We start from the raw sequence: 26,642 nt of genomic DNA on the forward strand, positions 1-26,642 counted from the left end.
AATAGGTATTCTTAATAAAAAAAAAACATTGTTTTTTATTAAATAATATATTTACAAGAAATTTGTTTCATTTATTCTTTTTCTTATAAAAAGTGATATTAAATTTTTTCAAAGTTATGTTTTGCGTATACCTTAGAAAAATCCATTCATGATTGTAAATATCCCCTGAAAAAGGAAGTATTTAATTTAACAAAATAAAGTTAACATTTAAATTAAATTAAAACGATTAAAAAAATAATTAGCTTACGGTAATTTCATACGCATAAATATCCAGCATGTAATAAACGAGACAATTATACTAATGAATCCAACGCATATTAAAAGAATTCTGTTAAGTTTTGGAGTGGATGGACTATGCGTTTGTTCAAGTACAATGAAACCTAAACCACCTAAAGTAAATAGGAAGCTTGACGCTAAACCTTCCATAATATATTGACCATTTACACGATATGGCATAAATGCCACCTGTAAAGATTTATAACCTAATTAATAAAATTATATTTTTTGAGGAAATTAATAATTATAACTTACAGGCCTCGTATGACCATGTTCATCAGTCGTAGATCCTACACTGGGCGGTTCAACAATTACATCGTATATTATACCTAGAAAATGCATTTAATTGGTAATACTACTCAAAATTGACTATGTAAATAAACCTTTTTTTTTTTTAATTATTATTGCAATAAATATATATTAAAAAACAAAATTTGTATTTTCAGGTCTAACCTCCTGTCACTAAAAAGTATGATAAAAGAACGAAAGAAAAAACTATCATCGCGCTAGGTTTCACGAACCAAGATGGCCTTTTAAGTTTTAAATTGGGCACTTCTAAAACGAAGAACGGTATTTTATAAATATATTCCATCTTTAAAAAGAATAATAGTAAAGTACAAAATTATGAAAGATATATGGAAGATATGAAAATTTGGAGTCGCCGGTGTTGACGTGTATTAACGTAATCATTCGTCTTTCATTATCAATGCTACCAAATATCAAACCATAAAGTATATAGGTGAAAGTATATCGATAACGATGTTTTCGATATGTATCGTTAAATAATCGAATGTTTCGATAAAGCAAATTTTATAATAAGTTTATAATAACTTTCATGTTTCTTATGTAGAGTCGTAAAGTGGTCAACATCTTTGCTTATTTAACATTTGTATTCCGTTTAATAAAGTGTTTGTATAGATATAAAAAAAAAAGGAGGCCGCTTATGAAATAAGACGTAGCAACTTCATAATCACGTCGCATGGTGCATGTGAATCGGTGTGCGCATGCGCCAACGTGATCAGCTGTTTAGAACGTAGTGAGAGACCATTTTTACACGGAGGCGTGTATCTCGATCGAAATGTTGCTCTTTCGCGGAGTTTTCGAGCCTTGGATGAAGAACGATCGCATTATAAAATATTTTCTTTTGCCACGGTGAATATTTTCAAACTTTCGAAAGGCCGATGTGACACGTTCAATACCGGAAGTTTTTCTTTGATAGCACCACGTCAGGTTTTTGCAATTGTGTGGTAGTGGTGGTAGTGATGATTGTGTACGCGTAAAAAAACATGGTTGTTCAGTCGGCGTACATTTTAACACAATTGATATTATGAGATTTCTGTGACAAGAAAGATGAAGTTTCGTGTGACTTTCGTATATTGGGCACTACTTTTCACATCGGTTGTGTCTAGGTAAGATTTTTGATCCCTTTACTCACATTTAACATTTAATTTAAGAAGTATATGTATATATATATATATACACACACACATATATTTTGCCAGTCCAAATTGAAAATATAAAAATTCACATTGTACATGTAATACCGAATTTCTTTTCTTTAAAAAAGATTTCTTTTTTCTTGAATTTATTGATTTGTCAATGAATCAAAATCACATAACCTCCTCATTTATATTCTTGTTTTCTGACGTATATTATTTTATATCATTAATGGATTGAATTTGAATGGTAATAAATATAATTTTTTTGTTATTGTAATTTTTTTTTTTTACAGTGGGGTGTTGTTTCTAATAGTTGCTTCAGAAAGTACAGAAGAAAGTACAGGAACGGAAAATGATGGAAATCTGTATGTGTTCGATAATTTTACAACTAATGATGAAAATCAGAAATATGAAATACCAGAAATTACGATTGCTCAAGTACAAAGTCCAGCAATAGAGAATGAATTTCTCGAGGTATGTTTCAGAATATAAATTTGAAGAGCCAAGGATTTGATCTTGGCAAATAATTATTTATTATTAATAATATGAAGGATATATTTGTGAAATCAATCAGTTTTATTATGATATATACATTATGCAATATTATATAATTGTTATTATATATATATTATGTATATATATATATATATATATTATGTAATATTATATAATTGTTTATTATATAATTCTGAATATTTATCCTTATTTTTCTAAGGAGAGTGCTACCAAAGTAACTTCTAGTTTTGACACTGTAAATACATTGGATGATCGTGTGGAAAATGATTTGGAGATTATAGCAGAAAGTATCATACAACAGCCTAATCTTTCCCAAGGGTGAGTCATTATTTTTCTTAAAAATTGGTTACATTTTTTTGAATGAATCGATCTGCCTAAGATAATTAAAGTTAACAAATTATTACGTTTATCTACATTTTAATCGCATTATCACGAGTACATCATTTATATTAATTGTTATCTTATGATGCAATTTTGATATTTTTCACGTAATGTAAAAGCATTAATCTAGATGATCAAATCATTAGAAAATATTCATTTCACCGATCAAGATCGTGTTCTTTAAACAGAGATCATTGATACACGATACATCAAATAAAAATATATTAGATTAGCATTACGTTTATTTTACTTTTTATTCTTTTAAATATGTTTTGTATCTTATTACTACAGACTTAGTAATCGTATGTTTGCTCCGTTTCTTCCGGAACAGAATATCCATAAATCGTTTGGTGCGTTTCTGTTTTCATTACGGACATTCGATACTCAGACATTTCATCAGACATGTATCATAATCTTGACTTTAATCACGCGAGTCGTCTCCTGCGTCTTATCTTGTATGTATTTTTGTTTTCCTTGTAGATTGGGTAGATGGCGAAATGGTAGGGAGGAATTATGAATATTGAATAAACTCGCGTAACAGATTAATTGTGCTCTTTCAAGAACATTTTATTGCGATAAGAAAAAAGTACAAACAGAAAATAAATATTGATGTTATTTTTGATAATAATCGTTGATAAAAGAGTATTTGTAATTTGTTCAAGCATTCGCAATTCTACGAGAATCATTTTGAAGTTTTGAAGGTATAATAAATTGTATGCAGAATTGTTTACATCTGTTGGTACAATGACTTTGATCGACATAATAGTTCTCTTGTTCTCTTCGGTTAATGGCACTGGGTGTTACGCTCGTTAACGTACGAGTATGTAGTTTATTGTTAGAATGTAAATTAGGCGCCTCTTTCGTCGTTAAATATAGACAAATACGAAATGCCAATGATTTATTCCAACACGCGTTAATCAATGTCACATATGCATTCAATTTTATAGGTAAAGATATACACTTGTGTATATATGCACAATGATTTCGTACAATTATTTTATCGTAAATGCCGTAATTATTATTTTATCTTTTTCGGTTTTTCCCCTTCGAAAAAAAATTTTTGTAGAATTTTAATGTATGTTAAATTGCGTATAATTAATTTTCTAGAGGTATATGTACTATGATAACTAGATGTATGGTCATTAGACCGATATACATCGACTGGAAATACGATAACGTATAAATAATTTATATCGAATAATTTATAAGAGTAATTTCTTCTAACGTAAGAAAATGGTGATTGCCAAGTTGCGTTGTAACGTTTTTGCGTCACAATATATTTGCCATAGTATATTCTCATTAATAGACATGTTATATCGAATTACTTATACGCTTATATTTCACGGATTCTATTAATAAACATCAGGTTATTTGAATGATTTCCTAAAGAAACGATTTTATTATTTGTTGAAGTTATTCACGTGGGAGATGTAGGTTTCTTTGAAAACTCTTTTTTATCGTCTTATGCTAATTAAAGAAATGGTAATCAATTTAAATGAATTGGATTCGAAAAGAACAAAATTGTCGTCGTCATCGTCGTCGTCGCCGCGTCGTCGTCGTCGGTGACAACGTTTAAACTTTGGCGCGCTTTTAAAGCTTTAAAAGCGCATAACGCGATTTACTCGTAACTTTCCTTCACCGTGTTTCCAGTTTACCGCATTATTTAACATTTACTTTAAAGTCGTAGAAAGGAAAAAAGAACAAAAAACGAAGAAAGAAAGAAAGAGTCGGTTAAAGGGCTAAAGCTTTTGATATCTTCCTTCTTCTCTCAAGGTGCCCCGAAATCGAGTTAAAAGTTCCTAGAACGAGAACGTTGCGTACTAGTATCAGATATTTCTATAGCTGGAAACTAGCATCGAAAAGTCGATAAAAGTAGCTTTGACAGCTGTCGTTACTCAATATCGCATGCCATGGACATTCTCTGATATCCTTTCAACGGAAATTACAAAGAATTATTTCTATCTACGTAAATTGTATACCGATTGTATTTATGCGATAAAATTGAAACGTTTAGTGACAGTTTTTTTTTTCTTTTTTTCGTTTTTTTTTTATTCGTTTATAGATATTATATATCTGCATATATATATATATATATATATATACATACTGAAGAAATATTTTTGTTTTAATTTTTTCTTTTTCTCGAAAATTTCTATTCAAGTATTATGTAACAAGTAAACGTTGCGGTAACTGTGGGTTAAACGATCGAATAGGGATGTAAGACACGTGATGTTAAAATCACGTGGAAATGCCAAAGAGAAGCCATCGCAAAGTGTTTGGGTGCAAAATCAAACTGGCTTTGCAGGGTCATGTTTAGGACATGAACGAAGCCCCATTGTCGTGATGTAGGATTTAAAAGTTGTTTTCTTACTTTCCTCTTTTTCTTACTCTATTTCCTCCTTTTTAAATATTTTCTTGTAGAATTTGTTTTGATAAACGATTTTGTAATTTCGAGTACTACATTAGAGAGGGCTAGGGGGAAGGGGAGAGAGAGAGAGGAGGCGATGATAATGAATAAAATTTTTTTTTATAAAGTAAATAGTAAGTAGTAAAATTATTCGATTCAATTTAACTCGATTGGATTTAATTGTGGCTTCGATATTTGTTTTTGATTATTGACAAATTAACTTGTAATTTACTCATATTACTTGAAACGATATAAATGAACGAAATATAACGAAAGGAATATAAGATTAATATTAGTTCAATATATTTGTAAAAGAATCGAACATTAAAATATAGTCACTAGATGCATTTGTCGTAGTTACTGCATTGGCTAAGTTCCACCAATGCATTATCGGATATTTGGTGCATCGTAGGAGAGACGAGTGATGCACCAATTATCAAACGAAGCCAGATCGATAACGTGTGTGCGGCTACTTGGAGGAAATTGATATAAAATAAACTATATTGAAACCTCTATAAAAAGGATATTTTATTTATTCATAAAGACATATATCAAATATAATACATATTTATACAAGCGAAAAAAAAAAATTAGGAAAAGAAAAAAAAAATCGATACTTCATATAAATGTCCTCCATAAATTTCACAGAGTGAAACGATAACGAATCGTGGACTTTCGATGAATTAACCGCTTTCTCGAATTCCGTATCGAGAGTATCGAGATTTATGTTATCCATTCATAGCCTAGATTAGACGTATCTATCGTGTCTTCATTTTCTGGGTCGGTCGTATCTTCAAAGAAAGTATGCCTTTGAAGAGAAAAAGAAGAAGAAAAGAAAGGATAATAATAGGTCTAATAAAAAAAAGATCCAAGATAAGAGAGATTACGGTTTGGTATAAATCTTTGGAGACAGCAAAAAAAAAAATAAAACTGTCTCGTAGGGCATTGGAATCGTCGAAAGAACGAGACGAAAAGGATTCAAGAAAGCATCGGTAAAGGAAGAAAGTCGCGACTGTTTCGAAGAGGGAGGAAATGCTCTAAATGGAGTAAAATGTGGGCGGAGAGCGATAGTGGCGGCGGCGTGGCGCTGTTAGCCATGGTGGGGTGTGAGATAGGGGTGGGGGATGCCGATGCGAAGGGTCGTTCGAGGCGCTGCTCGAGGGAGGACATCAGTCGACGTAAGGACGTCTACCGATGTAGATGTTTTCATTCTTCTTAGCTACAACGAATGCGGAGAAAAGGGTTTACAGCATCTCAAGATGCGAGAGTGTAAGAGAAGTGTATTTTTTTCGTGAGATTAAGTGAAACAAAGTCGGTTACAGGTGTTATAATTCAATTTTGGGATATTATAAGTGGAACCGGTAGTGGTGAGTTTGGTAGGCAACAATTGGTGTTTTGTATCTTTCTCTCTCTCTCTTTTTCTCTCTCTCTCTTCCTCGCTATCTTTTTTTCTCTTTTTTTTCTTTTTTTTTCTTTTTTTTCTTCTTATATCTTCCAAATGTTAAAATCGTCATAAAGTATCTCTCGAACATTCGAAAACAATTGCGTCATCTATCGATGAAATTATATTAACAATAATAGGTTGATCCGGTTTCAAATATTTTTTTTTCTTTTTTTTTTTTTTTTTTTTTTTTTTTATAAATAAGAAACTGTTCTGTTTTAAGCGTCTGAATATTATACTTTATCAAACGTTTCAAAATCTTCCTTCTAAAATCATATTTCGTCGAAAAGTAATTTTTGTCGAAAAATTAAAATCTTCTTGTCGGTCATCGAAATCACGATTATTTCATCGATATTCGAATCGAAGTGCGTTATCGAGATTGAAGACGTCGCTGTATTATTATTTTAATTATGTTTTATTAATGTACTCGACTGCGGCCGAGTTTCGTATTACTTGTTTGGTAATTGCATCTATGATACTTACCTTCATACGATATACCTGTTGTGTACGCATCTATGTATGTATGTATGTATGTATGTATGTATGTATGTATGTATGTATGTATACACACGTATATTTATCTCTATGTACATCGACAACGTTTCGCATGATAATAAATAGTCAATCGTTTATCAAAAGTATCAGTAAATTTTCATCACAAATGTATCATGTATTGTTATTAATACTTAATAACAATTTAAATGTCTATCTTCTGCAGAGGTCTACATTTCGATTCGATAAAAAAACAAAAATCTCGTTTCTACTTGGAAGAATGTATTATATTTTCGAAATATATAGATGTAGTATGTATATTGCGGAAGACATGTTTCGACGTTTGGATCGATAAGAGCGTAGAATCGCTCTCAGTTTTCAAAGTTGCAGTATCCGACGAGGGAATCTTACAAAATTTTTCTTCTATTTTTGAAGTAATATAATCAAAAGTTAGTAATAGCTTACTTCGTCCTAATTTGTTGGATATTGCGATACTTGAAAAATCCTTCTATTTCAAGCCAAAAGATTTGGATATTTCATTATTTTCTCATAGTATCAAATTATTTCAACGTTGAGCTTCTTATTTTTTTTATTTATATTGATCAAATACTATGATTCTATAAAAAATCATTTGATTTCAATTTATTGGTTTCTTATAATATCAAATTATTTTAACTTTGAACTTTGTTTTTTGTATGTGTGTATATACTATACATATATAATAAAATAGATCATGGTACGCGCTAACGTGAGCTTAAACCATTCGTTGTGGTTATCTTTTGTCGGTCTGACTACACGTCGACTTGTTTCACTGTCGCACTACTTCACATCGAACAAGTTGTTGCAATATTTCGTTGATTTATCTAGCTTATGTTGATTTTTTATTCGAACTAGATAACAAATTCTCATCATTCATGTTCCCAATATTTAGTAATAATATCTTCGATAACGTACAGTTCGTCTCGAAAATATGTTCGCATTTTGCAAATTATAAAAGCTAATTGTTTCTCTGAAATCTCTAAATGAAATTATTCGAATAATTGTTTCGTCCTATCACGCAATCGTTAAATTCTTGAGAATATTGATTTTGATCTAAAATACACATTTTCTCTTTCTCTCTCTCTCTCTCTCTTTATGTCTATATTAACTTCGTCACATTGGCGATAATAATGTTATCATGATTTTGCAAAAGTCAGTAGATCAATTAATGCGAGATATAAAGAAGAAAGTTTGAGAATGTTTTCACTTTTTGGAGATCAATGCTCATTGATTCACATTTCGTTAGTAGTAAAGATTTTAATAGTACTTGTTAATGAAATATATGTCACATACGAAAACGATTGCCGCAATAATAGCGAAAATTCCACTCGAGATCATCTGATGGCTGTATTGTTCCACGTATTGGAATATTAAATTTTTGGGGAAGTCGGTCCAATCACTAATCAGGATAAAGCCAGCTGTAAGACAAAGTACCGCCCCCATTACAGAAAATGCTATAACCTGTAAAATAAAAATGATCTTGGTGACATAGTCTTTAACTAAACGAGTTAATCGTCTTGTCTTAATTAACATTTTCTTTTATCAATTCAACTTTGCACTTTTCACTTTCGCTGCATAAAATTCTGTTCGAAATATATTTTTATAAAATACGTCCTCGGAAATTCTAAATTTAGATCATTTGTCTTTTAGAAAACAAGAGAACATAACGGGAGACTATTATCGAGCAAGCACAATGAACTACACGTTTCCAGTTAACAGAGAACATTTCTCAATCAAATTTGAATAATTTGTACTCGCAGGAGTCCCGTGTCCTCGTTGACTAGAATGGAAATTGTAGTGCCAACGAAAGAATTATTTTCGTGATATCCTTTTTTTTTCTCTCTCCACATGAAGGGTCGTCAAAGGATTATCGTGATTTTTTTTTCTTTTTTAATAAGAACACGTAAAATTATGCATAATAGAAAGAGTTATCCACTTACCGTTTTCTTTGGTATACGATCACCGAGTAAATGGCACAGGATGATGATAGCATTTATCAAAATATAGCCGCAGAGAGATATGTAGACGATAGCTACATGGTCTATGTCTTCTCGATGAATCTCATTAAAAGGGTTGACTATTAGACCAAGTGATATGATGCATAAGATCTAGAAAGTCCAATTGTTTGGAAACGTATTTAATAGTTTTTTCTTTATTTCTTTTTTTTTTCTAAGATCGTAGTTTTAGATAAAAGTTTTTTTTTTTTTTTTTTTTTTTTTTTTTTTTTTTTTTTACATAATATTAAATTTAATTAATGATACGAAAAGAAGATTTCGGAACGACGGGAAAATATATTTAAAAGAAATCAATTGAAAATTAATAGAGAGAAAGAGAGAGAAAGTGATCAATATGGCTATAGTAACACTTACAAGTTCGATGATCTTACAGAAGAAAGGAACCTCCTTGAAATATTTTTGAAGTCTCAATGAAATAGATGGTCTTTCACTCTCTTCCGACATTTTCTCACGATCAACTTAAAGATCGTAAAAATCCAATCCCCACACTTTTGATCGTTTCACCAACGAAAACCTTGTATTTTCCGTCGTTTTCTATTTCTTTCGCTTTCTCACTTTTACGATGAACCAAACAACGCCCAGATCGTTGCGAATTGTCGTCTTTCAAGAGCCGACCGTCTAGTCGCTTCTAGTCGCGTAAGACTAGCGATGGTATACGATTTACGTTAACTAGAGTAAGTCCCCACTTCCTTGCCGTCTAAGTGCATTTAACTCGCAATTGCAACGTTTTTGGTACTCAACCTTAGATCAAATATATTAGAATATTTTCTATTATTTTCTTAGATACTTATATCAAAATTTATTGAAAATAAATTATTCAACTGTATAATAATTAATTTAATATAATGTATATTAATATATACGTATTAATATAATATCGATATCATTTTTTTTATTTCCTTTCTACTTTTTTAATTTTTTTCTTATATATATATATATAAGAAATATATATATATATATATATATATATATATATATATATACACCTATGGACTTGAGATATTACTAAGATTAATGAAATCGAAGATCTCGTCGAGAATAATTCGACGCGAAGATTCAGGTTACTCAGGAACTTTTCGCTATCTCGACTAAATTGGAAACTTTACAACCAGTTGTAATCCTTCCTCATTAGGACTATCCTTATAACGATGGCCCTTTTGATGGTGCTCGAACAAATCGTTTTTCCATAGTGTAGATTAATTGAATTTTATATACTGTTATACATGTACAGCCAGTTTAATTAGAAAATCGCTATTAATTTAGAATTCATAATAATTCTTAAATTATATTTTAAAGGATTTATTAATGAAATTTTTTTTTTCCTCCCAAAGAAAAAAAAGATCATCAAAGAAATTGGAACAAAATTATATATTCGATCGAGCAACATGCATCTTCTACTCTTGCTAATAAATAATGAAAGTAATCGCAGGTAACAGAACATCGTAGCCCTGATATGCGAACCACCTTCTTGTTTCATATTATGCACCGAATCGCATAAAAGCCAGTTGACACGCGCGTGCTCAGCAAACCAACACCTACATTCATCTCTCATTGTCACATTCTTAATTAATCGTGCTCGTCATCGGTCCTTCCGAGTTTTAACCTCTTCCTTGCCTCTCTCTCTCTCTCTCTCTCTCTTTCTCTTTCTCTTTCTCTTTTACTTCCCTCTCTTTCGTACTATTCTTTTGTTATTCTTTTACTATTTCCAATGCTTTGATAGTTCTTACCGCACTTTGCTACAATTATGGTGTCATTTGGGACATGAACTCGAAATTGGATGTGGGCCGATCCCTTGGAAAGAGAGAAAGAGAGAGAGAAAAAAGAGAGAAAGAGGGACTCACATCGACCTTCATGGTTTTTCTAGACTGACGCACGTATCACCTCTCTTAATCGTATTTTATATGTTCCTTATTTTCTTTAAGTTTCCTTTCCTTTATTTTTTTTTTTTTCTTTTTTTAAACTTGGAACATTCCAATTTTTATTTTCTTTTTAACTTTATCTTGAAAAAGTAGATATACAGGAATGATATCGGTACAGGATAAAATTTGTTTATCTCAATGACTCACGTTATGTTTTTCTTAATGGAATATTCCGATATCAACTAAAAGAATTATATCATGTATTCCGTTTGTCATGTATTTAACATGTATTCTTCGTTTTTGTTTTCTAACATAAGCATAACAAACGTTCGTTCGTTAATAACATGTATTTTTTTTATATGTTTTACGTTCTTTGTTTGGTTTGTTTCTTATATTTTTTTTTTTTTTCATTTGTTGGATTCAGTATTGAAGAATTTAATTTCCAAATAACGAAGAATTCGATTTCGAAATAATTTATTCGGAAATTTTATCATCGAAGGAACGAGCGACGGTATAAAAAATATGAAAAGTATGAAAAAATAATGTTATCGCGAGAAAGTTTCTTATTTGATTTCCTCTCATCTTGATGTACGATTCGCAGGACAATTCTGTCATCTTTTAGGAATGTCACAGTGTAATGGATTTACGATGCATCGGACGTATGTACGCGTCTCTCCGAACGACATCCAATTTCTTTGATAAAAGTGTCCGAGACAAACTTAACGTTCAACGAACGACTTTCGAACGAAGCTAAACTATATAGTTGGTGAACTAGTATGCACGACACGGCGATTACGGAAACGCGTGAAACAGAAATTGCAAAGAAGTTTGTAGTTCGCGTACATAGAACACCGTGAAACGACCGCAGGCAGATGGAAATAGTCAAGTAAAATGGAGAAATCAAGCTTTGAGTTACGATGAGGTATTATTTATCGAGAGAGAAAGATAGATAGATACAGAGAGAGAGAGAGAGAGAGAGAGAGAGAGAGAGAGAGAGAGAGAGAGAGAGAGAGAGAGAAAGAGAGAGAGGTATGTCTTTTGGTTTTTCCATTTTATCTTAATATTAATTCTTCTTATTTTTTCAGTTTTTAATTTAACTTGAGATCGGGCGATGTCGAACCAATTAATTTTTGGCTGTTTCGTGTTTAATATTTATAATATTTTATTATTGCTGGCATTCTTTGAATCGAAAATATCAACAATAAAAGAAATAAGATTAGATGTAAGAAAAGAAATTTTATACTTTTTTTTACATACGTTTATTCTTATTTAAATAAAATATTTGAAAAATATATCGTTTGATTTGTTCATTCTTTGATCGTTTATTACTGGATTACTTTTACATCATTGCAATTGAACAGGATAAAATTAGATAATGAAAATTTATGTCAATATTTAATGTTTAAAGTCTATTGCCTCACGATCCACCAATTTTCACGGCGAACGATTTTGATACTGCGTTTCGTCAGTGTACCGTAACGAAAGTGCAACTGTGCTCGTCGGAGAGTAAGTGAAATACGCTAGACGTCCATGATAAATCGAATATGGATGGGAGAAGCTGTTGGAAGTAATATATTAAAAAAGAAAAAAAAAAAAAAAAGAAAAAAAAATCACTCGGCATTATTCATTTCGAGAGAAAGAGAGAAAGAGAGAGAGAGAGAGAGAGAGAGAGAGAGAGAGAGAGAGAGAGAGAGAGAGAGAGAGAGAGAGAGAGAGAGAGAAAATCAATCTGGTTTATTCTCTCTCTCTCTCTCTCTCTCTCTCTCTCTCTCTCTCTCTCTCTCTCTCTCTTTCTCTCTTTCTCTTTCTCTCTCTCTCTTTTTTTCTTTCTATTTCAATAAACTACGAGTAATTGCTTTTAAAATGAATCGACAATCGATCATAACGTAATAACGTTTCAATAAAATTCATGTATAATTTGTATACGTACTTATCGTACGTTGAAATAAACGTTCGGAGGATAGAAAAGGATAAGAAATGAAAAGCTGTAAAAATCGTCTTAAGAATTTTTGTCCTCCTTGCATCGATGCCGAGCGAGCTTTCTAAAAAGCTCATTTTGACATCGTCAAAAGCCAATGACGGTGGTGCACCCGCCGACCTTTTTTCTTTCCTTTCGTATTTCTACATATATATATATATATATGTACATGGATACACGGTGAAGCATTTTTATCCTTTCTAGGTCAACTGAATTTTTACGTAAGCAGGGACGACGACGATGACGACGACGACGACGACATTGCTGTATGTTATTATTTAACATGTATGCACGTGAATAACGACTTGGTGGGATTTGTAATGACGGTAACCCAATTCATAAGCTTTCTCGATCTTTTTATATTTCCTAATCCAATTCCTCTTTATAATAAAGGGGAAGGAAGGAAGAATCGTTGAACGAAAAAAAAAAAAAAGAAAAGAAAAGAAAAAAGAAAAAAGGATAATCGACGAATTTTGAAATTGACTCCCAATCAATCGTGGTCGGCTTGCAATCAATGTTGGGTACCTAGTTATTCGAGAATCAGTGGGAAGTATCCATTACGAGCGAAAGCGGAAACGCATGAACCGCCTCTCATGTTTGACGGGGAACGTCTCTCTTTTTCTTTCTCTCTCTTTCTCTTTCTCTTTTTAGGTGTATTGAAGAAACCGTTGGCGATATCGTTCGATGTCGACAATTCGGCCCACGATGTCATTCTTTCATGTGAAAAAATACATTGATGTTGCAACAATCTCTCGAAGCGAATACTAGAGAATAGAGGAATTGGGTGTGCGCTGCCCGATCTCGTTGCAAGTTTATAGTTGATAAATTTTTGGAATTCTGCGCCTACCATCCCGCCCGTCTGATTTATCTCGATCGTTTCGAATGTAAATCAGGCTTTCTCTGAGTAATAGTGGTTCTTTCAAAGGAACGCGGTTTAACGGCGGTCGTTAAGTAATCGCGTACTTCGATCGATCGACTTCTCGGCTTCCCTACGATGGAAGCTGATACTTGTGCTTCGACCTAGCCGCGAGCATAGCACCGCCTCCTCGAAACGTTCCTAACCATAAGGAATTTTATTTTTATTCGACTACAATGGTCTACTTTACGCGTGGGTCGATCTCTCACCGCGCCCATGTCGCGAGAAGACCAAAGTGTCTTGTCGTTCCTTTTTCTTTGGTCTACAGGAAAAGGGACGTATGCGGACATATGCGGATATGTGCAGGCGAAGAACATTTTCATTTCTCTTTTATATATATATATATATATTTTCCTCCTATTTTAAGAACATGATTTTTTTGTCTACTCTTTTGAAAAGACAATTTTAAATTATCAGCATAAACTAATCGGCCCCGAGTGTCTTCTATTTTTCCAGCTTGAATAGATCCCTGTCTTATAAGAGATATTTCTAATCCTTTTTTTTTTTTTTAAATAAAATTTATCTTTTTCTTCTTCTTCTTCTTCTTCTTTCGTAAAAAAAACAAGTTTTTAGAACCGTTTATCTTCTTATGGACATTTACAAAGTTCAACAAGGAGCCAAATCTATTCGCGAATTATCAGAGATTTCTATGATGAGATTAACCCACATTTCTAGACGAGATATTCTAGTCTTGTCGTTTGAAGGCAAACTTTCCTATCGATGATTAGACATTAACTCGAGATTAAAGTCACAACTCGTTAATCGATCTCTCGTGTTTATTTCTCACATTTCTCTCTCTCTCTCTTCTCTCTCTCTCTCTCTCTCTCTCTCTCTTTCTCTCTCTCCTTAAGGACTCCATAAACATTTTAACGTAGGTAAGAGAAATAAGTATTAGAAAACAGCATAGACTATGAATTCGTTCCGAACGCGTTTTCACCGACAATTAAAACGGAGACAGGTTTACGTCCGATAAATCGCACGAGATCGAACAGGAGATATATATCCTATACTCTTCCGATAGGCCATCGGGATCCATAAAACGGAACGAGTATTTCTGCGTAGTCACTTAGAGTTGATTGGCTGTCTTGTTAAAATGAATAAATGCACGCGCGGTCGATGATTTTTCTCGTGGCGACGAGTATGTACACCGCACGAGAGGAGGAAGCTTATTAGAAACGCTTCCACCGGCGATACTTTCATCCTGGATTAGATTATTCTCTCTGTAAACGAGCGTGTCCAGGTGCTCTCTCGCTAAAATCGAGCCACATAGGAAGGTGGGGAAATGAAACAGGAGGGAAGAAACATTCAAGTGCTTTCATGTAGTTCCATTTTTATTTTCTAATCCAGTAGTCTCTCTCTCTCTCTTTCTCTCTCTATTTCTCTCTCTCTCTATCTCTCTATCTCTCTCTCTCTCTCTTTCTCTCTCTTTATTTCTCTCGCATGGCAACAGTGATCAGGTATCTCGATGTATTATGTTCCTTCGTCTTTCTAAAGCGATTTCCCCTGTCCCGTCGAATCAGGACTCGGTGAACGAGACGTTCTCGATTTTCCAAGCCGATTTGACCATGTTTAGAAGTAGGAGTCTGAGTGAGCGTTAGTTGGGCTCGTTAGGACACTCGATACAGGAACGAGTCGTCGATTTGTCACCATTTACTTCCAAACGTTCGTTTATCAAAGCAACGATACTTTAACCGGCTAATCTCATCTTTGACGAGTAATTTCCGAGAGAAAAGAAAAAAGAAAAAGGAAAGAGAGAGAAAGAGAGAGAGAGAGAGAAAAAAAGTCTAAGACTTCTCTTAATTGCATACGCTTTTGTTCCTCATACCTACTTTATATATTTCTTTCTCGTTAAATTGGTATGACCGGCACTTTATCTCAGCGCATGCCCGTAGTTTCACTGTTGTTTCCGCAATGAAACTTTTCGATTAATATAATCTGTAACAAGTTAATGAACATTTACTGAAACAACTGTATTGAGATCGTTATCTCAAAGAGTTTATATCAACGTCTTTGTAAATTATCGTATCGAAAGGGTTTAGTTGGCACCTCAGGCTCATAAATTATACAAGTCTATCTCGGCTAACATCAAGCGAGTAATTTCTCGTTGATGCTCACGACTCGCAAACCGGATTGATTGACCATTGAAAAACGTTCGGTAGACCGTGAAACTATCGATGACCTTCTTACCATTCACGGTAGCTGTCTCACATTTTTAAAGTCTCCTTCACATCAAACTTAGCAATATATATTCGTACCTTTGTTCTTTTTTTCTTTCTTTATATACACACATATATAGATACATAGATAGATACATATATACATACATACATACATATATATATGTCATACACACACACATACACGAACATATTGTATTTTTTTCCTTGTTTTTTCCTAATCGATTTTCTATACAATATTTTCTGTCAATTTATTACAACTACTGGTAGTTTAATATTTCGATTACATGATTAAATAACTATAAACTAGTTTGCTCGAAGAAATTGATTTAGGATAGATAATTCGTATGACCTTTCAAATCGATCGATAGATGACTCATTTGTGATATCCTACATTCGAGACGATGTTTAAATTGAATTTTACGATCACGCGATCGTTTCAACGAGCTAACAAACTGTTCTTTAAACAATAAATATTTATCTATTTAACGATTTTTTTTTAAACAATGTCGTCTAAGAGAGTTGAACTTGAATAAAAGTTTAAGATCGATGATCGAGATCTAAACGAGGAAGGTGAAGAAAATAGAAATTAAAATGATGACAAATCCGTGATCATCGGAGATCCTTCGATCTAAGGAGGACATGGCCAAGGGTATGGTGAAGGACCAAGGCGAATGTCCTTTATACTGGGTCGATGATTCAGGGGGACAGCTAAGGTACCTCCTACGAGCTGCTGCGCTTTATTTAACGGTAGTAGCAGCCTTGTGGTGCGTCCCCACCTGCCTCTATGATCGGTGAGGACATTATCATCAAACGATCTTTATCGATTGCGATCTTTATCGGTGTTAATCTTTTTACCTCTTTGAAAGTATTATTAATTTAGGAAGATCAGGAGATACTCGATGTGTTCTTTTATTTCTATAATCTTTTTATTATTATTATTATTATTATTATTATTATTATTATTATTATTATTATTATTATTATTATTATTATTATTATTATCGTATTTATCTACAAGAATAATTTATTTATTTGAAATAGAACATGAGAAAAACAGATACTCTATTCACAGAATATCGGAGACCGGGCAAGCAGTTGTATTGACCTTGGTGGATACAGCGGCGGCAGAATTGCAGAGCCTAGCTGAGCCAAAAATTGAACTCGATCCACATACATCCGTAAAGAATTCTAGTACGAAGAATAATGATAGGATATACTCCGAGGATGTACACGATGCTGAACCATCCACGCAGATACCGAGTCCTTCAACGATCGAGGAAGAAAGTATCGAAGAGGATAATGATACGAATGTTTTGTCAGACGAGGGTGAACTTCTGGGATTGCATGGGACACCACATGGAAGAAACGTTAACGAGAAAACTGCTGACATCGTGGTGGTCGTCAGAGCTGAACAACAAAAGGTCGCAATGGATGCTGCCGTCGATGCCGTTCAATCGGAAGTTCGATCAGAGGAGGAAGAAGAAGTCGAGCAGGTGCTACCAGAAGATTTGGCCAAAGTCGAGGAAGCTTTTGCAACTGCATCCGAGTTGAATGATACAGCAGCAAGAGTTCGATTGATCAGTGGAGGCAATAGGGACGATGTGGCTGCTGCAGTGATCATCGATGGTCTTGTTGCATCTGGGCCATCCGACTCGCACGAGGATATACCGTCTTTTAGCGAATGGGCACAGAAACGATTGGAGGAGGCAGAAAAGAAGAAGAGTGAGTATCGAATCTCTAGTGAGATTCGACTTGGATTCAACGTAGATTAAGTGGCATGTGTTCTAATTGACTATTTGATCTAGAAATTAAAGTGATTTGTTAGATTACACAACTGCATATTTGGGATCTATTGCTCTGACTGTTATCTTATATATTCTTATTTCTCGGATGGGGCAATAGCTGATCTCCCTCAAATACTTTTCAATTTCGTAGATATTCAATTGACCACTGGTATACACTTGCAGCACATCCAAACGCCTCGGTGCAAAATCCAGGAGGACCAGGTCGAGGTATGGGCGGTATGAAGGTGCGTTCGAAGAATTATGCTTCACCGGATTGCGGTGCGAAGATCGTTGCTGTTAATCCGGAAGCTCAGCACGCTAAAAGCGTATTGGCTGCCACTAGAGACGAGTACATGTTGAATACTTGTACCTCACGCGTCTGGTTTGTGGTAGAACTCTGTGAAGCCATTCAGGCAAAGAAAATTGAATTGGCAAACTTCGAACTATTTAGTTCGTCACCAAAGGAATTCTCCGTTTACGTTAGCGATCGTTTTCCAACGCGAGATTGGAGTCCGGTTGGTCACTTTACCGCGAAAGACGAGAGAGACATTCAAAGCTTTGCATTGCATCCTCAACTTTTTGGACAATTTATCAAAGTGGAACTTCAATCTCATTACGGTTCCGAACATTTTTGTCCAATTTCTCTCTTTCGTGCTTACGGTACGAGCGAGTTTGAGGTGCTCGAAACGGAAACAGAGAATCAGATATCAAGGGAATCGAGTTCTGATGCCGAAGACGATGAGGACAACGACGAAGAGGAGATACTTGATGCCGACGGTGTACCATCAAATCTCTTTGGTAGCGCTAGGGATGCCGTTCTCAGTATCGTTAAAAAAGCAGCAGAAGTTTTGGTTAAGTCTAGCGACTTGACTGGGAATAACATAACGAAGATTCAACAAAGCATAGATTCTGGCACGATATTAGAAAATTCCTACGACAGTTGTACAACACCTAGATACACCATTCTCTGTCCTAAATGTTCCGATCAAAAATTTGCCAAAGTTTTTCAATTGGTCGGTTGCAGGGATCGACAATTGGACGATCTTCTGAAGAACCATCTGGTGAATGAGACTCTCAGAGAAGATGGATTATGTGCCGATCATGGTATCGACATATCCTCGATCAATCGAACGAAGGAAGAAAATGGAAGCAGATCAAAAAGTACGGCAAGAAATCTTCAGGCAACATTCTTTTCTTCTGTTTTCAAGCCTGAGTACATAGTCGCGCTTTGCAACGTATTAGCAACGAAGGAACGCAAAGTGGTGATGAACACTAGCTACGAGATCCCTGGTAGTGAATCGGAGAACGTAACGCAGAAGGATGCTATATTAAAAGCGGAAAGCATCGATAAGAGCACCGACCTTCCTGTCGTATCCCCTCCATCACAAATCACTACCACATCTGTGACAACTTCGAAGGATGCCAAGCAACGTCAAGAATCTTCTAATGAAAAATTGGACGCTACAACTTCGACATTGGTTGGGAGCTTATCCAGCAGCGAGAGTTTGGCTTTACAAATAAAACCAACAAAAACATTGAGCAAGGAGGATCTCGGAAGGAAAGAGCCGTCTTTATCTAGTTTGGAACCTAGCAAAGAAACGGCGGAAGAGACTTTACAAGGTGAAATTATTACAACTGCACCACTTGTTAAAAATTTGCCAACACCTACGTTGAAAATTGTTGAAGAATTATCGATCTTTGGAGCTACCGAGACCGCAACTCAAACAGTAGCTAGTGTACCAATAACAACTTACGTTACTCAAGAAATCAATAATAATCTTCCTTCATCTCTAATTGAATCCGGTGAAACTATTATTCAGAGTAAAACTGAAAGAACAGAGAAAAGTGAAAACGTTGGAACGAAGAAATTAGAACAAGTGGAAATTGATAGTAAAGGGAAGGGAGAGTCTAGTGAACAAGAAGGGAAATTATCTTCACAAGATCATTTGAATTTTGACACATTGCTTTCGGATTTGAAGGACTTAGAGAACGATGCAATCAATTTGCAAAATGGACCGGCTGCTGCCTTGAACGCGCAACCGACTGCAAGTACGACGCCACAACAAAAAGAGTCCGTTTTCCTCAGGTTATCCAACAGAATCAAGGTCAGTGACAGCTTTGTTTAATTAAAAATAAGACGAATAATATAGTCAGTTTAAAAATATTTTAAACGATAAAATTGTCGAAGTATATATTGAATATCCTTATATAAAAAAAAATTGGTTTCCCTTTTAATCCACATATTTTCAAAGTCTCATAATATTTTCTATTTGACCCGATAGGGATTTAATTAAGATATACGATTAAACTTTATACAGGTAAGCGTGTTCTATGATAAAAGAAACAAAATATTTCTTATTTACTAAATATAATTTCATTCGACAGGCACTCGAAAGGAACATGTCTCTGAGCGGTCAATATTTAGAGGAACTGAGTCGACGTTACAAAAAGCAAGTGGAAGAAATGCAACGTTCTTTGGAACGTGCTATAACGGCAATGAGCGAAGAGTCGAGAAAAGGTGAGGAACGTGATTTAAAGAGACTCAACGAAATCGCTGCCTTACGAGAAGAGATAGCAGTACTCTCGAAATCGGTCGAATCGATTCTACATGATCGAGACAGTTGGCGTGGACGATTCTCTGCTATTGGCCAACACGCTCTTCTCATTTGCCTCGAAGTATTCGTGGTTATTCTTGTCCTTTCTTATTGCCGAAGAGCCACCGATTACGAGGATGAAGATGAAGAACAGGCAACGTCTAAGAAAAATACGACACGTAGAAAAAGTGCTGAAAATTTGTCAAACACTTCAACTATTAGCAAGAAGATCAAGAAACGACGACCAAGTGAGATCGCCTCTCATATATCAACCACTTATCACGATCTTATGATTGACGATCACTGCCACGAAACCAAAAAGGAACGAAAAAGGAAACGTAAGAAGGAAGCAAATACAAAGATTGTTGTTGGTATTGAAGGAAAACGCGAAACGATCAAATATAAAAGTACTTCAAGTCTTGTACCTCCAATGAACACGTTCGTTCAAACGAAAAGAGCTTCGTCGACTGATCCACCGAAAATCGAAGAAATACAAGTTCAACATAGCCAAGTCAAAGATTCGAAGTATATGACAAATATCACGAGCGAGCTTAGTAATGATGATAAAATGATTTATAGTATGAAAGAATCGGTAACGGCTCGTGAAAGTAATGTTATACTTGGCCATTCAGAAGATGCCGATTTTATCGAGACACGTTTGTTTTCAACTAATCAAGATAGATCTATCATACCTGTCTCTACCTCACAGATTACTGATTTTTCCAAAAATGGCTCTTCCAAGTATGGTGGGATATTGAAGGAAGGAAAACTAAGTTCTCCATCCTTCATGAAGACAGCTTTAGGAGCAAGAAAAAAGAGAAGCTCGATTAACAACACTGGCCAAACGCAGCAAAGTACTAAAGAAGAAAAGTGGGAAACTAATTCAGGAAATTCTTCGAGCGATAGATCCTCCCACAAGGAATCTCCAGAGACATCTAGAACTCTTTTAATACAGGTTGGCAACGTAAACGGTAGTGCTGCGAACGGTTTATTGGATGAAAGTGATGAATCGAGAAGTAGTAGCGTTACTCCGACTTCGTGGAAAAAAGAGAAGAAAAGTAGCGGTCTAAAGAAGATGGTGAGAAAGATTTTTTGATTGAAGTAGATACTTGCCAGTGCGTGATACCAGGGATCCGGTAGTTGTTCGAAAAAATAATTGTCGGAATGTATTATCTCGTTTTTCTTCGGAAACACATTCAGATTTCGCTTTTCCTTTTTCTTTTCCTTTTTCTTTTTTGTCTCTTTTTTCTTTTCTTTTTTCTTTTTCTTTTTTTTTTCTTTTTTTTTTTTCTTTTTTTTCCTGACGTTTTTCTTTCTAAAGTCAAATTATTTATGATTTTAAAATACACTGGGTCCTATGAACTTTATGGATGTGTCAATCGTATAACGATAAAGTCGTTATTTCTTTGATATGTTTAAACAGATGAAATAGCTAAAAGACTTATACCTGGTGTAACAAAACTACGCGACGAAATTATAGAAATGGATTCATATGTAGAGAAGAAAAAGAAATTGGTTCTATCTATTGATTCTATCGAATGAATTTGTTTAAATTGTAATTCACCTTCTACTTGAATACAGATCTTAGCTCATCCTCTCATTGAGTTGCGAACAATGTTCCAAAATTTTTATCTTCTTATTAGATGTTGTTGAAATTTTACGTATGCGATTTATACTATATGCGTGTCATTCATTCTATTGCGTTGATTAATTTACTCAAATTATTGAATTCGCATCAATAGATTTTTTTTTATGCTTTTAAGAATGTCAATGCATTTAAGACCTTACTTAGATATTTTATAATTCAGGAATTAAACATATCCAGATCCGTGCTAATAAATCCTGTATTTTTTTTTTTCTTTTTTTTTTTACTTTCTACATATGAGAAATCCATTTCTGAAGTTTCACCGTGTAGCTTTGCTACATCTTGTATACACACATATATATATATAACTCCCCGTATATTTAGAAACAAAGCAAAGTTTTCTCAAAATAAATTTATAGTTTAGAAAACTACTATAAAATATGAATGACTTGGAGCGATTAGTCATATAGTCATAGTCAGTGATTAGAAAATTATTATAAATTAGAAAGACATTAGAAATATTTTTTTTTATTCTTTTCGATATATATACATATTTGTGTGTGTGTATATATATATCGTTTCTTTATTTTCTTTTTTTTTCTTTTTTTTTTTTCTTTTAACATTTTTTCAGACTTGCCGAAATATCCACCAAATACGTTAATATTCCAAATATTTTATTCAAAGATGGAAACGATACTGAATAATTTAATTCTTAAGTAAATTATCAAAATTACCCAAAAGGAAATATATTATCATATAGAAATGTGTTTTAAGAATTTCTAAAATGTGAGTATTCTTTTCATAATATCTTGTCATTTTTAATACAGCGTCCGATTAGAATTGTTAAATAGAACGTATAGAAAATGACTATTGTTTTTATACTTACGTATTAGCATTTGCAAGAAGCCTATAATTTTATTTCCATTTATCTATGTTATCGAAAAGAAGAACATAATCGATTTTGCAAAATTTAAACGCATGTTACATCTCTAGAGCTAGTTTTTTATTTCTTTTTTTATTTTTTTTTTTTAATTTTTTTTCCTTTTTTTTTTTTTTTTTTTTTTTTTGTAATTTGATTAAAATCATCGTAAAATGTAATATTGTAGTCGCTCTGATCTCTTCCTCTCTCTCTCTCTTTCTCTCTCTCTCTCTCTCTCTCTCTCTCTCTCTCTCTCTCTCTCTCTCTCTCTCTTTCTCTCTCTCTCTCTCTCGCTCTCACTTCTAATAATTATTGTTATAATTAACATAAATTAGATAGAGAGATGCGAGAAGGAGAGTAAAATAAAATTCTTGATAAAATGAGGTTGCGGTTTGAATAACCGAAAGATTGAATTACATGTCATTAAGAGAAGAAAAGGAAAACCGGTGATCTTAATATAGATATTTAGAATAACGTAGATAGATAGATAAATAAATAAATAAAGAAATAAAGAAAGAAAGAAAGAAAGAAAATTCTTGTTGACCAACGGAATGGACTGTCGCGATACTCTTAAATATCGAGAGATTTATATCAAGACGATTGACGATTATTATTCGATTTAATGTTAATGAATAAACAAGAATGGAAAAAATCGAAACTTATGAATGTGACCGATTTAGCTAGGCTAATTATCGACAGATATTGTAATCGTAATAAATACAAATCGATATATATATCCTAATATCGTTTATATCACATTACAATTTTAATTTATTAATTATCAATTTCATTTCAATAGATCTTTCTGATCGTATGAAACCTGCTTATTATAATATGCGTTTACATATATTCTTCGTGTCGTAAATGTTGATTTTAATTTATATATATATATATAATAAATAATTTATATATATATATATAAATTATACACATACATACATTTTTTTCTTTTCATAGAAATTCTTAACAGAAATCCATCTTTATAATTTCCTTAATTATCGCAATCGAAAATTTCTAAGTCACAATGTGTACGTGAAAAATCACCGATTGCTTTGCGATAGATCAATATATCCATAGAATAATATTAATATAATTGCACTTATTTTATAATTCTTTTAATCGAGCTCGTGTTTCTTTTGTTTTTCTTTTCACTGTTTTTTTTCTTTTACAGAAATTCATCACAATGTCTTCCAGCAATGTTACTTAATCGTTTCATTTGCTGTTTCCTCCTCCTCCTCTTACTCCTCCTTTTCCTCCTACCGCCCTCTTCAAGCCTTTCCCTCTTTTTCTTACCATTTTATTTTTTATAAACCCGATAAAAAATTCATCTACCGCCATTAATCTCATTCTTTAAAAAAATTATGAATTTTAAAAGCTATTGGAGAAAAAAAAATTGAAGAAAAAGAATTCATAAATGTTTATCTCGCATAAACGAACTCGATCCCTTTTAATTCTATTAAGACTGTCGCAAAGAATATGTCGGACACATAAAGAAATAACGTGCCAGCATTTCGTATTTGGTAAAACGAGAGAATAATAATAACAATAATAATAATAATAATAATAATAATAATAATAATAATAATAATAATAATAATAATAAAAAATAAGATAAAAGAAGAATTAAAAAAACGAGCTGTGATAAAACACTCCTTTAACTTGTGAAGAATGACAATGGTGGAAGCATAATTTCCAAGTGAAATATGAAAATAAAGAGAAAAAAAAAGAAAGAGAGAGAGAGTGTGAGAGAGAGAGAGAGAGAGAAGAATGGAAGAGAAGAAGAATTACTTAAACTTTAACCAAGATGTGTCCTATTACTTAATGTGCATTTAAAGATTCTAAGATAATAATGAATGAAGATGAGAATACGTGCTATATACTCGATCAATTCTCGATTCTCGAGTTTCATTCGAGTATATATATATACATACATAATATACATATATACGTATATATACATATATATATACATATATATTTATATTCTATAGATATAGATAATCATCTTAATTATTAACATCAGTAAATGATACATGAATTTAAGCGTATAGTACTAAAGTAAAAAATTGATCATTGTCTCCCATGATCACAAAAATATGTACTCATAATCATATATTCATCGTAATTGCTTATTATCATTTTCATAATCACTTTTTTTTAGATAGTGATATATATATATATATCATGTATGTATATATATATATACATATATATATACATACATGCATACATACATGCATACAACATATATACATATATATTTTCACTGCGTGTGATAAAAATGCGAAGCTCGACTTTCAATTATTCAATTTAGTGAGAATAGCACTGTTTATTCCTATATATATATTTATATATACATATATGTGTGTATATTTTATCTATAAATTTATTAATTGATCATAATTATATTGTTCTATTGTAATGACTGTACTTAATTCGACGAAATATGTACAGGTTGAGAAGTATTTCTCTTTATTTACAATATTTGTTATAAAATAAAAATCTATTTGATTGAATTTATTTAAAAATTTATATTTCATCTTATTTATAATGATTTGTATATAAAATATAATATTATTTTATTATGAAAATTGTTTGGTAAATTTTATTGATGATAATAATCCAAATGGAATTAGACAATCTTAATAGAAATATATTAAAAATTTTTAATTGGATTATTAAAAAAAAGAATTCCACCGATTAGTGACATGTGAGTATATGAATAACAATGAAGTATTCAAGTAACTCTCGAATATAATATTTACGCTTAATGTATTTAATATCTGCTTATATTAGAGAAGTTACGTGTATTATTTATTAAAGAAAAAAATATAATGAACTCGCGTCATCAAGACTATTTAATCTAAGGAACGTCGAGCTACGTCATTTCGAGACAATTATTTGCCTAGTCTCTGTAATATCTAATGTGTGATTATCTTTATTGTATTTTTCTTTCTTTTTTTTTCCTTCTTTTCCTATTTTATTTCTTCTTAGCAAGCTATTAAAATTATTCGAAGCTCAAACACGGTTAGATCATAATATGCTATGCTTCGAATATTTGTGCGATATTTGCAATTATATGTAAATATAATGAAAGCGAGAATATCGTAACGAAAAGTCCGCTTTTGTGCATACGTTCCTCAGAAGATTCTCAGAGAATATGTTTTATATATCCTCTGTTCATTAGAAATGGTTATAAAAAAGTCTGTTTTTGAGCATGACTTTTTAAAAAAGAAAATGCAGCCATAAATTTCTAATATAATTAAATGAATTAAATAATTTATCATGAAAATTTTATGCACAAAAACGAGCTAAAGTAACATCAATAATTAGCTTTAAGTGATATCGTTTCAAATAAGCCTGATATGTAATGTTATAGCATTTGAAAATTGAAATAACAAAGATCATTGTAAAAGAATTAGTTAAGAATTAGTTCAATCGTAATGGATAGTTATGTTTAATAAGATAAAAAAATGTTTACTTTTAGATTAACTGACTGCTTATTCCTATTGATCTGAATGATATTATTTAAAATAAATTATGTATGTATATTGAAGAAAACGAAACATTAGATCATTGTAAATCAAAACAGCATATACCACATGGGTATATGTTGGTAAAATGAAAAGAAAAAAAAATTAACAAAAAAAATAGCAGAATGACATAAATCATTTTACTAAAATAAATGTAATATTACGTATTCAGTCAATTATTATACAATTTAGAATATATATAAGTTATTAATTATATCAATTATCATATAAATGACAAGAAGACTATAAAAAAAAATATATATATATAATCCCTTTCATTTTGTTTGT

General features: G+C 32.5%; 3 protein-coding genes across 6 annotated transcripts; 1 reads left to right on the forward strand and 2 right to left on the reverse strand.

Annotated features, from left to right (window-relative positions):
* Positions 1-16: 16 nt before the first annotated feature.
* Positions 17-990, reverse strand: LOC118443689 (oligosaccharyltransferase complex subunit ostc-B). The gene is made up of 4 exons (XM_035871043.2): positions 730-990; positions 532-605; positions 248-465; positions 17-165 (listed from the first exon to the last, which is right to left on the reverse strand). The coding sequence occupies exons 1-4, from the start codon at positions 866-868 to the stop codon at positions 147-149; spliced, it is 450 nt and encodes a 149-aa protein (XP_035726936.1). The 5' UTR covers positions 869-990; the 3' UTR covers positions 17-146.
* Positions 976-25,010, forward strand: LOC118443687 (SUN domain-containing ossification factor). 4 transcript variants are annotated; one of them, XR_014983098.1, is made up of 8 exons: positions 976-1,685; positions 2,009-2,189; positions 2,431-2,549; positions 17,012-17,661; positions 17,907-19,828; positions 20,109-21,395; positions 22,534-22,688; positions 23,993-25,007. XR_014983098.1 is itself a non-coding variant. In XM_035871035.2 (6 exons), exons 1-6 carry the CDS (start codon positions 1,627-1,629, stop codon positions 21,411-21,413), a joined length of 4,236 nt encoding a protein of 1,411 aa, XP_035726928.2. In that variant the 5' UTR covers positions 976-1,626; the 3' UTR covers positions 21,414-21,510. The 4 variants fall into 4 exon arrangements, 1 of the variants encoding a protein (XP_035726928.2); XR_014983099.1 differs by lacking the exons at positions 976-1,685; positions 2,009-2,189 and adding an exon at positions 16,476-16,730 and having other exon boundaries at positions 2,433-2,549; positions 23,993-25,010; XR_014983100.1 differs by lacking the exons at positions 976-1,685; positions 2,009-2,189; positions 2,431-2,549 and adding exons at positions 6,140-6,395; positions 16,476-16,730 and having other exon boundaries at positions 23,993-25,010.
* Positions 6,644-9,657, reverse strand: LOC118443688 (uncharacterized). The gene is made up of 3 exons (XM_035871041.2): positions 9,361-9,657; positions 8,932-9,099; positions 6,644-8,452 (listed from the first exon to the last, which is right to left on the reverse strand). The coding sequence occupies exons 1-3, from the start codon at positions 9,448-9,450 to the stop codon at positions 8,249-8,251; spliced, it is 462 nt and encodes a 153-aa protein (XP_035726934.1). The 5' UTR covers positions 9,451-9,657; the 3' UTR covers positions 6,644-8,248.
* Positions 25,011-26,642: the final 1,632 nt, after the last annotated feature.

This window comes from Vespa mandarinia, chromosome 1 (genome assembly GCF_050613455.1).
Source record: "Vespa mandarinia isolate Hongniang chromosome 1, ASM5061345v1, whole genome shotgun sequence".
NCBI lineage: Eukaryota > Metazoa > Arthropoda > Insecta > Hymenoptera > Vespidae > Vespa > Vespa mandarinia.